The sequence below is a fragment of the Hyla sarda genome, chromosome 7 (genome assembly GCF_029499605.1).
Source record: "Hyla sarda isolate aHylSar1 chromosome 7, aHylSar1.hap1, whole genome shotgun sequence".
NCBI lineage: Eukaryota > Metazoa > Chordata > Amphibia > Anura > Hylidae > Hyla > Hyla sarda.
Window position 1 is genome coordinate 216,258,665 of NC_079195.1, and position 17,099 is coordinate 216,275,763.

Sequence of the window (17,099 nt, forward strand, 5' to 3'; positions counted from 1 at the left end):
GCTGTAGTCTTGAGGGGGGAATAAAAACAGTCTAATTCTTAGACAGTGTAAAAAAAAGTTTCACATACCGTATATACTCGAGTATAAGCCGACCCGAGTATAAGCCGAGACCCCTAATTTCAACCCAAAATCCCAGGAAAAGTTATTGACTCGAGTATAAGCCTAGGGTGGGAAATACCTCATCCCCCCCTGTCATCATCCAGACCCGTCATTAACATCCTCATCATCCCCTTGTCATCATCCCACACATCCCCCCTTCATCATCCCCTTGTCATCATCCCACACATCCCCTTATCATCCCACACATCCCCCCTTCATCATCCCCTTGTCATCATCCCACACATCCCCTTATCCCACACATCCCCCCTTCATCATCCCCTTGTCATCATCCCACACATCCCCTTATCCCACACATCCCCCCTTCATCATCCCCTTGTCATCATCCCACACATCCCCCCTTCATCATCCCCTTGTCATCATCCCACACATCCCCTTATCATCCCACACATCCCCCCTTCATCATCCCCTTGTAATCATCCCACACCCCCCCCTTCATCATCCCCACCCCCCTTCATCATCCCCACACCCCCCCCCCCCCTTCATCATCCTCTTCTCATCATTCGCCCTCAGTGGTCTTCAACCTGCGGACCTCCAGAGGTTTCAAAACTACAACTCCCAGCAAGCCCGGGCAGCCATCGGCTGTCCGGGCTTGCTGGGAGTTGTAGTTTTGAAACCTCCGGAGGTCCGCAGGTTGAAGACCACTGCGGCCTTCAACATCATCCAGCCCCCTCTCACCCCCTTTAGTTCTGAGTACTCACCTCCGCTCGGCGCTGGTCCGGTCCTGCAGGGCTGTCCGGTGAGGAGGTGGTCCGGTGAGGAGGTGGTCCGGGCTGCTATCTTCACCGGGGGCGCCTCTTCTCCGCGCTTCCGGCCCGGAATAGAGCCGTTGCCTTAACAACGACGTATCTGCGTCGTTGTCAAGGCAACGTGACTATTCTGAGGCCGGGCCCGAAGCGCTTAGAAGAGGCCTCCCCGGTGAAGATAGCAGCCCGGACCACCTCCTCACCGGACCACCTCCTCACCGGACAGCCCTGCAGGACCGGACCAGCGCCGAGCGGAGGTGAGTACTCAGAACTAAAGGGGGTGAGAGGGGGCTGGATGATGTTGAAGGCCGCAGTGGTCTTCAACCTGCGGACCTCCGGAGGTTTCAAAACTACAACTCCCAGCAAGCCCGGACAGCCGATGGCTGCCCGGGCTTGCTGGGAGTTGTAGTTTTGAAACCTCTGGAGGTCCGCAGGTTGAAGACCACTGCGGGTGGGGGAGTTCACTCGAGTATAAGCCGAGGGGGGTGTTTTCAGCACGAAAAATCGTGCTGAAAAACTCGGCCTATACTCGAGTATATACGGTAATTTAATATAGTGGTTCTGGCTTTTGGAAAAATATAGTTTAGACTTTCTAGTATCATACTTGCTGTCTCTGTATGGAGAAACATCCTTATACCTTGTTGTATGCCGAAGTTGTGCGACAACATCTTTTCATTTTTTAATGCACCGTCACAATAAGCCGCTTCGGCTTATTCAATTTCACACCCATTTTCCAATTGGCCAGGACTGTTTTTTTTTTTTGTTTGTTTTTTTTTTTGCACAAAGTGTCTAAAACACATAAAAAAATGTGGTACAAGTCATATAAGCCTTTATTTAGAATACATTTATGATGTGTCCTGGTTTATCATCCCTTTATGCCACACCACAGGGGAGGACTTTAATTGAAGGGCACTATCCAGCCCAAAGGTCATCTCATGTCAGTTCAACCACGCCAAATGCCAGTCTATACTAATGAGCGTCAGACTCCCAAAAAAGCTGTCCATAGATGGGTATTTAGGAGAGGCTTCTTACTGGCCACTAAACCCCAGTTGTTGGAGCGGTGATTGACCTTCTGGAAGTTTCTCTAATCTGCACACAGGATCATTGGAGCTTAGCCAAAGTGACCATTGGGTTCTTGGTCATCTCTCTTACCAAGCTCTTTCTCCCTGATTATTTAGTTTGGTGGGGCGGCAGCTCTAGGAAGAGTCCTGGTCGTTCCTAACTTTTTCTATGTTAGGCCACTGGGCTCTTGGGAAGCTTGTCCAGATCTGTGCCTCCACACAATCCTGTCTCTGAGCTCTACAGGCACTTATTTCACCCTCATGGCTTGGTTTTTGCTATGATATACATTGTCAGCTGTGAGTTATATAGACAGGGCTGTGTCTTTCCCTATCTTGTCAAATCAGTTGCATTTACCCCAGATGACTCCAATGAAGGTGGAGAAACATCTCGGAGAGGATCAAGAGAAATGGGAGGAGCCAGAGCTAAATATGGGTGGGTTCACACCACGATTTTGCTATACGGTTCCTGTATCAGGTTTTTGATAAAAAAAACGGATTCCTCAAAACCTGACTAAACTATATCCAAACGTGTGTATAAATTTTTATCTGTATACTGTTTGAAAAATGATGTTCGGTTGCATCCGTTTTTTAAGAAAAAAAAGTATACGTTTTAAACTTTTCACTCCTTTATGAATAAAGTTTCACTTGTTTGATTGAAATTCCAAGAAAAAAAAAAATGTGGAAAGTCAAAAACCGTATGGTGCAAACTGGATGGAACCGTACGCACATACAGGTCTGTACAGTTCCCATTGACTCCCATGTTTAAAAAAAACGTATACTGGTCAATACGGTTTTTCACCCGGACCAAAAACCGTTGCCTGCCACGGTTTTCTGTCCAGAGAAAAATAAGTAAAAAACCGTGTGGTTTGAAAAACGGAGACAACCGTATACAATATTGTGCATACAGTTTTGAATGGAAAGTCTATGGCCATGGTTTGCTGTACGGTTGCATACGTTTTTTAAAAATAAACCGTATCCAAAAACTGTATATAAAAATCGTGGTGTGAACCCCACCCTATCAAGTGTCATAGCAAAGGGTCATACTTATATCTGTGCGAAATTTTATTTTTTTGTTTTTAATTTTCACACATTTCTAAAACTCTGTTTTCATTCTTTCATAATTAGGTATTGGGTATAGAATGATGGAGAAATTAATATATAATATCATAATAATAATAATAATAATAATTAAAAAAAAAAAAATATATATATATATATATATATATATATATATATATATATATATATAAAATGTTTGTTGTTAATTTGTTTACATACGAAAGGGTAATATAAAAGGAGAGATGCTGGATGTAAAATCTTACCCATTCATCACTTTTGGGACCTCCTCTTATAAAGATATTAGAGATGAGAGAATTTACAGTAAATTCGATTCGTCACGAACTTCTCGGCTCAGCAGTTGATGGCTTATCCTGCATAAATTAGTTCAGCTTTCAGGGGCATCGGTGGGCTGGAAAAGGTGGATACAGTCCTAGGAAAGAGTCTCCTAGGACTGTATCCACCTTTTCCTGCCCACGGGAGCACCGGAAAGCTGAACTAATTTATGCAGGATAAGTCATCAACTGCCGAGCCGAGAAGTTCGTGACGAATCGAATTTACTGTAAATTCGCTCATCTCCAAAAGATATTTTCCTCCGCTCTTTCTCTGTCCCTCGTACATGGGCTCTTAGCACTGATGTGTTTTGCATCCCAATCCATTATGTTTTAATAGCATTATAATTAACATGGCACGTCTCCCAGCAACAGAGTTATGTGCAGTATTATCCAGCATGGAGAATTTAGGAGATTTGTCAGCAGCCCCTCGGCATTGTTTCCTGCACTGGGAGCTTGTAGACGGCCGCTCCTTATATTGTTCCCGCTGTTTCTCATTATATTAAAACCATCAAAAAGATAGATGGCTCCAACAAAGCGGTCACCCAAGGGAGAGACTGTACAACGTGTCTGAAGGGCCCGATCTCATCACTGTTATCATTCTAGATAAAGGGGTGTTCCAATGACTTACATAGCCTAGGATTATGCCATCAATGTCTGATTGGTAGATGGGCCGTACACTCTCCAGGGTCGGTTATATAGGATACCTTTTGACCTTTGCAAGTTTCTGGAGGGGTTTTAGGATGTAACCACATACTGTATACTCAATTTTTATGCCAAAAACACTTAATCGGTCATATTGGAGTTTTTTTTTCCCTTCTAATGACTGAAATATGTGCCCGATGCGACCTTCCATCCATAAAAACAGGTTAAAAAACTGCATAAAAGACATTACACTTGGCCATATACAGTTATTTACCTCTCTATAAAGACTTTCTTGGGTCTGTAGCTTTTAGCCATTGGGGTCACATCTCAGAACAAGTATCTGTGGAGGTCCTCATTCTGAAATTACTTCTAGTCAATTGAATAATGGAGAATGAAGCAGCCAACACTGTAGTCAGCAAAAGTGGCCTACACATTAAAGGGGTACTCCACTGGCCAACTTTTGGAACATTTAGTTCTCAACGCTTGGTGCGTGCTGCGGGGGTCATCCATGCCCCCTCGTGACGTCAGGCCACGCTCCTCAATGCAAGTCTATGGGAGGGGGCGTGGCATGCGCCACGCCCCCTCCCATAGACTTGCATTGAGGGGCGTGGCCTGACAGCACGAGGGGGCATGGCTTACCCCCGCAGCATGCACCCAGTGCTCAGAACTAAATGTTCCAAAAGTTGGCCAGTGGAGTACCCCTTTAAGTACACTTCTCTCTTCTCTCCACTGCCAGACACGTCTCTCAGGTAGGCAAGGGATTGGATGTATTGAAATCTAAAACTTCCATTGCTTCTTTCCCCTTTGGCATATGTTATTGGCATGGTGCCCCCATATACTTTGGAATATTAAAGGAAAACTGTTAGTAAACTCCCCCCGCACTAACCAGAGTTACTGGCTGGTAGTTAGGGGGACGCTGATCAATATGTTGCCTACCATGCCAGGATCCGCCCTGCCGTTCAGCTGTTATCTTCATTCTTCTGGTTATGCAAATGAGCTGCTAACTGGCATGGACGGGTTACAAGGCTCCTTCTGGCATTCTGACGTCAGCGCCGCTCGTCCACCGCACCGCCCGGCTTATGAATATTCATCCCCTCCCTCCTCAGTGGAGTCCAGTACAGAGCGGGGAGGGGAGGAACAGTCAGAGGGAGGGGATGAATATTCATAAGCCGGGCGGTGCGGCAGACGAGCGGCGATGACGTCAGAATGTCAGAAGGAGCCTTGTAACCCGCCCGTGCCATTTAGCAGCTCATTTACATATCCAGAAGAATGAAGAAAACGGGCAAACGGCGGGGTGGCTCCGGGCATGGTAGGCAGCAAATTGATCAGTGTCCCCTGCACTGCCAACCAGTACCTCTGGTTAGTACGGGGGGATTTTACTGACAGTTTTCTTTTAAATTGTTGGATGTAGCCACCTTTTTCAGGTAAGTATCACTATTTCTAGCTCTTGTTTATCTTGTAAATGGCTTTTTTTTTTTTTTATTTTTTTTTTTATAACCGCTTTTCACCTAATTTTCAGTTGTCCCTGAGCTATTGGGTGTAGTCTAACTTCTATAATGTCTCCTATACACTACAACACTACATACAGAGAAAAGGGGATCATGTTCCCTGATATCTCTATAAGACACCTTTAGGAGCAGCAGCAGAATTGATGACATTATAGAACAGTACTGATTAGTTTGAACTGAATCCAGCCCTGGGGTGCCTTACCCTTTAGCTCCGCCTCCTCTTCCTGTAGACATGTATGGGCAGCTTTAATATGATCTCATTTTTATTTCAGAATTAATGATGAGTTTAGGAGGGAGAAAAAAAACAGGAAATGAGGCTCATTCTTCTGTTGTAATTATGGAGCAGTGAGACGAAGATCGCTACAAGCTAGGGAGTGAGCACCAATGTCCCTCACTTTTTTCCCTGCTCGTTTTCCTGATCGGGCATATAGGCACTGAGACCCTGTCCGTACAAAACTTTTAACATGGAAAACCCCATATTGTCCTACCACTACTGCAAGTTAAACCTCTGTATTGAACATTATGTAGTAGTTTATTTTTGGCTAAGTGGCATATTCCCATTTTATAAAAGTGGCATCACTTAAAGGGGTTATCCAGGAAAAAAAAAATTTTTTTATGTATCAACTGGCTCCAGAAAGTTAAACGTGTCATCAGAGAGCACTTAGAAAGAAAAGAACAACTCGACTTCAGCAGCTCATAAGTACTGAAAGGATTACAATTTTTTAATAGAAGTAATTCTATTAAAAAATTGTAATCCTTTCAGTACTTCTGAGCTGCTGAAGTCGAGTTGTTCTTTTCTTTCTAAGTGCTCTCTGATGACACGTGTCTCGGGAACCGCCCAGTTTAGAAACAAATCCCCATAGCAAACCTCTTCTACTCTGTGCAGTTCCCGAGGCAAGCAGAGATGTCAGCAGAGAGCACTGTTGCCAGACAGAAAACAACAACTCAACTTCAGCAGCTGATAATTATTGAAAGGATTAAGAATTTTTTATAGAAGTAATTTACAAATCTGTTTAACTTTCTGGAGGCAGTTGAGATATATATAAAGGTTTTTCCTGGAATACCCCTTTAATGATTGGTTTGAGTCTGAACTCCAGGCCCATTACCCACTGAGCCACCTGACACCTTGGCCACTGTCTAAACAGAGGAAATGCAAGACAGCTCCTTTCCGAATGAATTGAGTTGGATGCAGTTCCCTTCATAGTCAGATGGTCCAGGGTGCGCCACTGAGCAGGAAAAACATAGTAGGCTATACAGTGCTTTGTCCCCGTCTTTATCAGGAGACCTCAGGGACCCCCCCCCCGCAATTGTCCTTTAAAAAGTCTTTGTGTGATCATGTTTGCAGATGAATGAGTGGCCCCCAAAAATGCCGCCATAGTTTTTACAAAGCCCATCTGCCCAACTAAAATGAGTTGGAAAATTGGAAAGAAAATTAAAGAACTTCTTTGTGATTCCTCCTTTTAAACACTCGAATGTTGGATCTGACTGAATAAAAGACTTTTATAGAAGACTCTTTCACAGAATTACAATCTTTTATAATAATTCTCTTTTATAATGTAGTCCCTTTTTAATAAAGTCTTATTAACCTATGAAATTGCTTCACTTTTTTTCCACGGTCAGATGTAGGAGGAAAGAAAGTGGATTTTACATTATATTCTTTGATTAAAACTTTTTCCCCTTTTGTTCTATGTATGTCTATCATTCCTTAAGGAGTTCTGAGACGCCACAGTTTAGTGGTTCTGGTATTTTTCTTTTTTTTACATTGTCCTGTTCAGAGGAAACGAGGCATAAATGATGCTGGAATTACCATTGTACCATATAATAGTCAAAAAATAATGTGCTGAGTGCCGGTCTGCGCCCACTGCAATACCTTACATATCAATAGCTGATGGCATTCATGTATTTGAGAAGCTTATTGGGAAACTTGGTTTAATTTTTAGGTCCAGAGCTCCAAATCCCCTTTCTATACATGTCTGCCTGCCACCACCACTAACTAGGGGGAGCTTTTTAATGTAAAACATAGGGCCTATAGCTCCCGCCCTATTGTCCTAAAGGAGTACTCCTTTGGAAACCTCTTATCCCCTATCCTAAGGATAGAGGATAAGATGTTAGATCACCGGTGATCTTCGGGCTGGCAGTGGTGACGTCCGGAACACAGAAGCTTGCAGCTTCCGTGTTCGTGACATCACACCACGCCCCCTCCATTCATGTCTATGGGAGGGGGCGTGACAACTAGTACATAGCCGTCATGCCTCCTCCCTATATAAGTGGATAAAGGGGCGTTGCGGCTTGCATCGCCAGTCATCTGGCACGGAGCGGAGTTCGCTCCGTGCACTGAATGACTAGGGTGCTGGCCCAGAGATGGCAGGAGTCTAACATCTTATCCTCATCCCTTGGAAAGGGGTTAAAGGGGTACGCCGCTGCTCAACGTTTGGAACAAACTGTTCCGATCGCTGGCGCCGGGAGCTCGTGACCTCATAGCCCCACCCCCTTAATGCAAGTCTGTGGGAGGGGGCATGACAACTGTCACGCCCCCTCCCATAGACTTGCATTGAGGAGGTGGGTGTGACGTCATGAGGGGGTGGGCAATGATGTCACGAGCTCCCAATCGCTGAGCAGCAGAGTACCCCTTTAAGTCTGTGCACACCTTTTCATTGTTTTATTGTTCTTGCATTGCATGTATTATGGAAAAAAAATATTGAAACAGAACATGGCCGCACATCCACAACGTACTATGATCTAGTTGCTGGTGGTTGAGTCTAACCGCTCCTTTGTTCGCCTGAATTCAAATCTGTTTTTATTTTGTATGATTTTAGCTTTGATTTGCTTTAAAGGGGTACTCCACTGGCTAGCGTTCAGAAGTAAATGTATCAAATGCTGTTTTCGTGCTGCGGGGGTCGTCCACGCCCCTCCTGATGTCACAGCCACAACTCCCCCTCCCATAGACTTGTATTGAGGGGGCGTGGCCGACCCCCGGCAGCGAGAAAACAGTGTAGGCCAAGTCATGCCCTCTTTCCAATAGATTTGCATTGAGGGGGCATGGCCATGACGTCGCGAGGGGCGTGGCTGACCCCCGCAGCGCGGAAACAGCATTCAGAACATTTATTTCAGTGGAATACCCCTTTAACCCCTTAAAGACGCAGGGTTTTCAGTTTTTGCACTTTCGTTTTTTCTCCTTACATTTTAAAAATCATAACTCTTTCAATTTTCCACCTAAAAATCCATATTATGGCTTATTTTTTACGTCACCAATTCTACTTTGCAGTGACATTAGTCATTTTACCCAAAAATTCATGGCGAAACGGAAAAAAAAATAATTGTGTGACAAAATCAAAAAAAAAACGCCATTTTGTAACTTTTGGGGGCTTCCGTTTCTACGCAGTGCATATTTCGGTAAAAATGACACCTTATCTTTATTCTGTAGGTCCATACGGTTAAAATGATCCCCTACTTATATCGGTTGGATTTTGTCGCACTTCTGGAAAAAATCATAACTACATGCAGGAAAATTTATACGTTTAAAAATGTCATCTTCTGACCCCTATAACTTTTTTTTATTTTTCCACGTACAGGGCGGTATGAGGACTCATTTTTTGTGCCGTGATCTGAAGTTTTTATCGGTACAATGTTTGTTTTGATCGGACTTTTTGATCACTTTTTATTCATTTTTTAATGGTATAAAAAGTGACCAAAAATGCGCTTTTTTGGACTTTGGAATTTTTTTGCGTGTACGCCATTGACCGTGCGGTTTAATTAACAATATATTTTTATAGTTCGGACATTTACGCACACGGCGATATCACATATGTTTATTTTTATTTACACAGTTTTTTTTTTTTATGGGAAAAGGGGGGTGATTCAAACTTTTATTAGCGAAGGGGTTAAATGATCTTTATTCACTTTTTTTTTCACTTTTTTTTTTTTTTTGCAGTGCTATAGCTCCCATAGGGACCTATAACACTGCACACACTGATCTCCTATGCTGATCACTGGCCTGTATTAACACGCCTGTGATCAGTGTTATCGGCGCTTGACTGCTCCTGCCTGGATCTCAGGCACGGAGCAGTCATTCGTCGATCGGACACAGAGGAGGCAGGTAAGGGCCCTCCCGGTGTCCTGTAAGCTTTTCGGGACACCCCGATTTCACCGCGGCGGTCCCGAACAGCCCGACTGAGCAGCCGGGTTACTTTCACTTTCACTTCAGATGCGGCGGTCAGCTTTGATCGCTGTGTCTGAAGGGTTAATATACGTCCTTCGTCGTTAAAGGGTTAAGGACAAGGGTGGCTGTATACTGAGCCATCAGGGATCCCGGCTGACTAGGATGAATAAGGTTGCAATGTATTGTGACACATGCAAGCTGCAGGAGCAAAACACTTATTTGTAATTCTAACTAGTTATACATTAATATGTAGATTAATTTTACTGTTTTGCTATGTTTAGGAGTCTATTGGGTGTTCCTACAGTCAATCGCCCAAATAGGACTGCCCACTGGACTCCTAAGCAGAGACTTAAATGAATAGTATACAAATTTCTCTGAATTTGTTCCCACAACATTATATATCAATCTGTTCAGCTTTTCCTGTCCTACATAATGTGGCACATATTCTGCTGTTTTCGTGTTACAGTTACCATTAGCCAAATCGGTATCTATTGCTTGGTTTGCCAGTATGGCTCGTGTGTGGTCAGCAGATGTTATCATTTATAATGTTCTCTCCTATTTTATATATTACAGCCATATCATCTTGATGCTTGCCGACGACATGGCGTGTAACCCCAGGAACCCAAAACCAGCCACGGTGTTCAGCCACAAAAACATGGAGCTGAACGTCTACGGAGATAACGTTGAAGTTGACTACAGGGGTTATGAGGTAAAGCTGAAAATGTTCTGCGGCAGAAAGTGGACCAAAAATACCTCACTCTTTATATTAGGTTTTCACTGTTTGTGTCATCAACATATAGGTTCGATCATAAACAGACCCTTTTGAAGCAGTTTGCCCACCATGGTAGCCAAGCACTGTACTTGTACTTGTAGCTATCTTTACCCGACCCGTAGAGTTGAATGGATTTCCAGTGCATGTGTTTGGCGACCACTTGATTCAATTAAGGGGCCATGGGACCCCCCTTTTGGAGATTGAATAGTGGTCTTGGTGGTTGTACCTCCACCGATTGACATTGTTTTTTACGGATAGAAGATGAGTGTTTTTCGTGGTCAAATCCTTTTGAAGTTTGCCATAAGTATTTTATCTCATAGGACACAGAGACATGAGGCATGCGTGAGGATTAAAGGGGGTACTCCGCTGCTCAGCGTTTGGAACAAACTGTTCCGAATGCTGGAGCCGGCAGCTCGTGACGTCATAGTCCCGCCCCCTCATGACATCACGTCCCGCCCCCTCAATGCAAGTCTATGGGAGGGGGCATGACTGCTGTCATGCCCCCTCCCATAGACTTGCATTGAGGGGGCGGGGCGTGACATCATGATAGGGCGGGGCTATGACGTCACAAGATCCCGGTGCCGGCTCTAAGCATTCGGAACATTTTGTTCCAAATGCTGAGCAGCGGAGAACCCCTTTAACTTGAATAGTGTTGCAGTTCCCTGCACATTTGGGTGTATGGGCCTGTGCAGATTAGAGAAACTGCTAAAAGGGGCTAATGCTTCCCCCAAGATTATGAACCAGCGTCATGCTGAACATATATTTATTTCCTTTTGCTTAAAGGAGTACTGTGGTGCAGTTAAACGTGTCCCCTATTTGAAGAATAGGAGATAAGTGTCAGTTCACGGGTGGTCTGACCATTTTACTCTGTCCGGTTCTCATATTTGTCTTTTTCTTTCTTCCGAGACAAGAGCTTGGCGCTCATCCAATCACAGCCAATGGCGGGACGCCGTTGTGAGCAGGTCCTGCACCGAGCGCTTGTTTCAGAAAAAAACAGATCTTTTAGTAAAATCTTTTTAGTAAAAAAATTCCTTCTCTTGGTCACTGAGCAAAGTCCCTTTCACCTATTCCATATACTGTAAGTGCAGGTCGCTCATGTATACACCTTATAGGGAGGGGTAGGTTGCTTTGTGCTCTCCGTTGCACCAAATCTTATTGTAAAGCTTCTTATCCACTTGTGACGGGCATTAGGGCTGGGCGGTATACCGGTTCATAACGAATTTTTTGGGCTGCACGATATGAATTTTCCCCCATACTGCAATACCGATTGGACCCCTCCCCCTCGGGAATGTATTATCAGTAGAGATGAGCGAACTTACAGTAAATTCGATTAGTCACGAACTTCTCGGCTCGGCAGTTGATGACTTATCCTGCATAAATTAGTTCAGCTTTCAGGTGCTCCCGTGGGCTTGAAAAGGTGGATACAGTCCTAGGAGACTCTTTCCTAGGACTGTATCCACCTTTTCCAGCCCACCGGAGCACCGGAAAGCTGAACTAATTTATGCAGGATAAGTCATCAACTGCCGAGCCGAGAAGTTTGTGACGAATCAAATTTTCTGTAAGTTCGCTCATCTCTAATTATCATCCCAGCGCAGCGCGGTCCCCACATCGGGGAACTAATCCTATGTTACCCACCAGCACTGTTCTGCTCCCCCCCAATTAAGTATCAGCCCCAGCGGGGTACTACTCACAGATGTCAAGCACTGCCCTCCTCCTCTTTGTTGGGGGCCGCCGGCGATGAAACTCACTGTACGTCAGTGGTCTCCAACCTGTGGACCTCCAGTTGTTGCAAAACTACAACTCCCAGCATGCCCGGACAGCCAACGGCTGTCCGGGCATGCTGGGAGTTGTAGTTTTGCAACAGCTGGAGGTCCCCAGGTTTGAGACCACTGCTGTACGCTGTATCCCTGGCGGGTCACATGATTTGGGAGGGGGGTTTAAAAAATACCGTTATATACCGTGGAACCGCCGTAAGTTAAAAAAAAAATCCTGTGATACACATAATTGGTCATGCTGAAAATCTGATTTACTGAACTTTCTTTTGCTAATCCTCAGCTCCCACACAGAGAAGAGAGAAAAAAAAACAAAAAACCTTAAAATTTCATCTCTGAATACATAACGGTAAAAAAAATTTTTATAAAAAATTCCCTCCTACCATGTTTGCTTTGTTCCCGAAAATGGCATAAAAGATGATGCGGCCTCCACCCTTTTAAAGACTTGCTCATTTTTTGTGCCATTCTCATCTCTCTGTGATAATTGCTTGTGCGGTGATTCAGCGTGAAGGTTTTTGGTATGAGACAATCTTCGGTGACTCAGTGAATCTTACGCGGCGCACGCCAACCATGAGGTTTACTATTGACTTAGAGCCCCCGTATCGCGCAGTGAAGAATACAGTGATTAGGATCAGCAGCTGTCTCCGGCTTTACACGTTCCTTCCAGACGGTACTCCCACAGAAGCTGCTTCCCAGCATGTGGGTCCACAGACTCCGAGCGGATTCTGCAGTTACTAAGAAACAAGTCCATTAGATCCATTAGTTCAGGTACCAGCTGTATATATTTATTTTTTTTTTTTTTATGGGTTTTGGTTCGAATGTGGGCAGAAAATTGAAATTTTCCAATCAGGTGTAATACATCACTAACATTATGTCTTAAAGGGGTTCTCCCTTGTTTATATTCACATCTATGGAGGAGGCGTGACGGCTATGTACTAGCCGTCACACCCCCTCCCGTAGACATGAATGGAGGGGGCATGGTGTAACTTCGCGAACACGGAAGCTGCAAGCCCGAAGATCGCCGGGGGTCCCCAGTGGCAGGACCCCCACGATCTAACATCTTATATCCAATCCTTTGGATAGAAGATAAGATGTTTACAGCAGAGTACCCCTTTAAGCACTTCTAGTCACAGACTCCTATTTCTACTAGAAATACATCCATGCTGTGCAAAACATCGCTACCGAGAAGGACAGACACGAGTAAAAGACTGCCCAGAATCCTTGGCTGCCGCTGTGTGCTTGTATTTTCGAGAATTGTAAATTTAAAGGGGTTCTCCCTTGTTTATACTGTTTTTTTGTTATTATGTTTGTGTGTTATGTGTGTACAAGTATGTGTTGTTTTATGTGTGTTGTGATTATGTATATATGTATTTTCTTACATTTTGTGAAGATCCGGAAGCTGACCCCTTTTTCTTCCAGCGGCTTGCTGTGTAACCTCGGCCATCGCCATGTTGTGTTCGGTAAGTGGGATGTCGGGGGGGGGTGTTCTTGCTTCTGTCCTTCCTATCTTCTGACGTCCGAGGCGATTCTATACTTCCTGTTTCTTCCGTGGCTCAGCGACGAATCTGCGGACTCTTCCGGCGCATGCTCAGGTATTTTTTTTTTTTTTTTTTTACCAATAAAGTTTTTTTTTTGTCTAATTGACAAACTTGCGCGAGTACGCAAGTGCTACGCTAACAGCGTAGCTTCGCGCAAGCGCAGACAGTTTGTCAATTAGAGAAAAAAAACTTTATTGGTAAAAAAACAAAACAAAAAAACTGCGCATGCGCCTGAAGAGTCCGCAGATTCGTCGCTGAGCCACGGAAGAAACAGGAAGAAAAGATTCGCCTCGGACGTCAGAAGATAGGAAGGACAGAAGCAAGAACACACACCCCGACATCCCACTTACCGAACACAACATGGCGGAGGCCGAGGTTACACAGCAAGCCGCTGGAAGAAAAAGGGGCCAGCTTCCGGATCTTCACAAAAGGTAAGAAAATATATATATACATAATCACAACACATAAAAAAACACATACTTATACACACATAACACACAAACATAATAACAAAAAACAGTATAAACAAGGGAGAACCCCTTTAAGTTTACAATTCTCGAAAATACAAGCACACAGCGGCAGCCAAGGATTCTGGGCAGTCTTTTACTCGTGTCTGTCCTTCTCGGTAGCGATGTTTTGCACAGCATGGATGTATTTCTAGTCGAAATAGGAGTCTGTGACTAGAAGTGCTTAAAGGGGTACTCTGCTGTAAACATCTTATCTTCTATCCAAAGGATAGGATATAAGATGTTAGATCGTGGGGGTCCTGTCACTGGGGACCCCCGGTGATCTCCGGACTTGCAGCTTCCGTGTTCGTGAAGTTACACCATGCCCCCTCCATTAATGTCTAAGGGAGGGGGTGTGAGGGCTGGTACATAGCCGTCACGCCTCATGAGGCCGGATGAAGTGCTTTTGCACGAAATCAACCGGTTAATCGCGTCCTGAGCTTCCCGCACAAACCTCTGCCCCATGGACGGAATCCAAGCCTCTTAGCAGTTAGCGCCGATACGGTGAGTTGCCGGACCTTTTTCTTTGTTACAATTATTGTTTCTTCTGCATATTTCAGTCCTGGCACCACCGCAGCGCATGGAATTTACTATGAATATGGACTACCACTATAGTCTTTAGAATTTTGGACCCAATATATAGACTGTGTTGAAGTATTGCATTTTTATAGGCTGTTAGGTGCCACCACTATTATCTTTTTCTACTTTATTTAAGATTTGTAAATGACTTCTATTTAAAAATATTTACCCTTCCAGTACTTTTTAGCAGCTGTATGCTACAGAGGAAATTCTATTATTTTTGAATTTCTTTTTTGTCTTGCCACAGTGCTCTCTGCTGACACCTGATGCCCGTATCAGGAACTGTCCAGAGCAGGAGAAAATCCCCATTGCAAACCCATGCTGCTCTGGACAGTTCCTGACACGGACAGAGGTGTCAGCAGCGAGCACTGTGGTCAAGACGAAAAAGAAATTCAAAAAGAAAATAATTTCCTCTGTAGCATACAGCTGCTAAAAAGTACTGGAAGTGTAAAGATTTTTAATAGAAGTCATTTATAAATCTGTTTATCTTTCTGGCACCAGTTGATATAAAAAAAAAAAATGTTTTCCATTTTTAACCCCTTTAATCAATGTATTAACGAAAATATTATCCTTAAAAACAATATTCTATTTACTCACTGTAAACCTAACTGAAAACCTGCTGTTATCTGTACTAATGTCACGTGCAATGATCACATGATCTAATCATATGATTGTATTAACCAATAGGATGAGTACAGCCTTAGATGAATCGGTCGCATGACTAATGGGCCTGATGTTAGTACAGTGATCCCTCAAGTTACAATATTAATTGGTTCCAGGACAACAATTGTATGCTGATACCTTAAAGGGGTACTCCGGTGGAAAACTTAATTTTTTTTTAAATCAACTGGTGCCAGAAAGTTAAACATATTTGTAAATTACTTCTATTAAAATATCTTAATCCTTCCAGTACTTATTAGTTGCTGAATACTACAGAGGAAATTCTTTTCTTTTTGGAACACAGAGCTCTCTGCTGACATCTCTGTCCATTTTAGGAACTGTCCAGAGCAGCATATGTTTTCTATGGGGATTTTCTCCTACTCTGGACAGTTCTTAAAATGGACAGAGGTGTCAACAGAGAGCACTGTGGTCATGTCGGCAGAGAGCTCTGTGTTCCAAAAAGAAAAGAATCTCCTCTGTAGTATTCAGCAGCTAATAAGTACTGAAAGGATTAAGATTTTTTTAAATAGAGGTAATTTACAAATCTGTTTAACTTTCTGGCACCAGTTGATTAAAAAAAGAAAAACATTTTTTCCACCGGAGTACCCCTTTAACTCTATGGAAACCTGGTAATTGGTTCTGAGGCCCCAAATTGTCATCGAATAATAGGAAAAAGTGAAGATTATAGAAAAATAAGTAGAATATAGATGAAGCAAATCCTTACATATAAAAGTAATAAAGATCTGCTGGGAGCTGTAATCACTGTCTATGTAGAGGACAGGAGCTTCTTCAGGGTCCTGTACAGTACACAGTGTCCTAAAAAAGCAACATGGAGCCGCCCTCACCTGGTGTCCAAAGGAGCAGCTAACCCTGGTACAGGTAAAGAGTACAGAACATGTAATACCTCCCTTTACTGTAGGGGGCGCTACCAGACAGGAATTCAGTGTATGCACTTCAGTAATACAGGTAAAGAGTATAGAACATGTAATACCTCCCTGTACTGTAGGGGGCGCTACCAGACACCAGTCAGTGCATACACTTCAGTAATACAGGTAAAGAGTACAGAACATGTAATACCTCCCTCTACTGTAGGGGGCGCAACCAGACAGGAATTCGGTGCATACACTTCAGTAATACAGGGGTTTTACCAGTGAATGTCCATTCTGATTGTCCGGTTCTTCCGGCCATTGACAAGTTTCATAGATCAGGACTGTCTGTGCATTGTATATTGAGTCTGGTTTCGAGTTACAATGGTCCAGAAAAGACCATAATATGGTGAAACTATTGTATGTTGAGGCCGTTATAAGTTAAATGATCAATGTATTAGTGACTTGTCATCTGTACAATAGGTCACTGGGGCATTATTTATTATATTTATCTGAAATATATTTTTATATATATAATCTTTTCTCCAATGCTTTTGAATAAATCATGTACAGTACTGTGGACCTGAGAGTAGACGATCTGTTTTGAATTCTACACAAGTCATCATGTCGGAGCTTCTGCCAGGCTCCCCAGAGTCTGCTCTTGGCACATAAACAGTGGCGGGAGGGTTGCTGTGCAGCATCAAGGCTGGTGTTAACCTGGCGCCTCTCCAGTACAGTGGCATGGGCTGAGCCGAGCAGATGGTATCAGTGTGTTGATGCAG

At 43.7% G+C, this 17,099-nt stretch overlaps 1 protein-coding gene across 1 annotated transcript in view; it reads left to right on the forward strand.

Moving 5' to 3' along the window:
- PIGK (phosphatidylinositol glycan anchor biosynthesis class K) overlaps positions 1 to 17,099 on the forward strand; it is a 149,783-nt gene that overhangs the window by 16,306 nt on the left and 116,378 nt on the right. Inside the window, exon 4 of the mRNA XM_056532660.1 lies at positions 10,198 to 10,333. Within this exon, the coding sequence (XP_056388635.1) occupies positions 10,198 to 10,333 (136 nt within the window). The remainder of the gene's footprint in view (positions 1 to 10,197; positions 10,334 to 17,099) is intronic.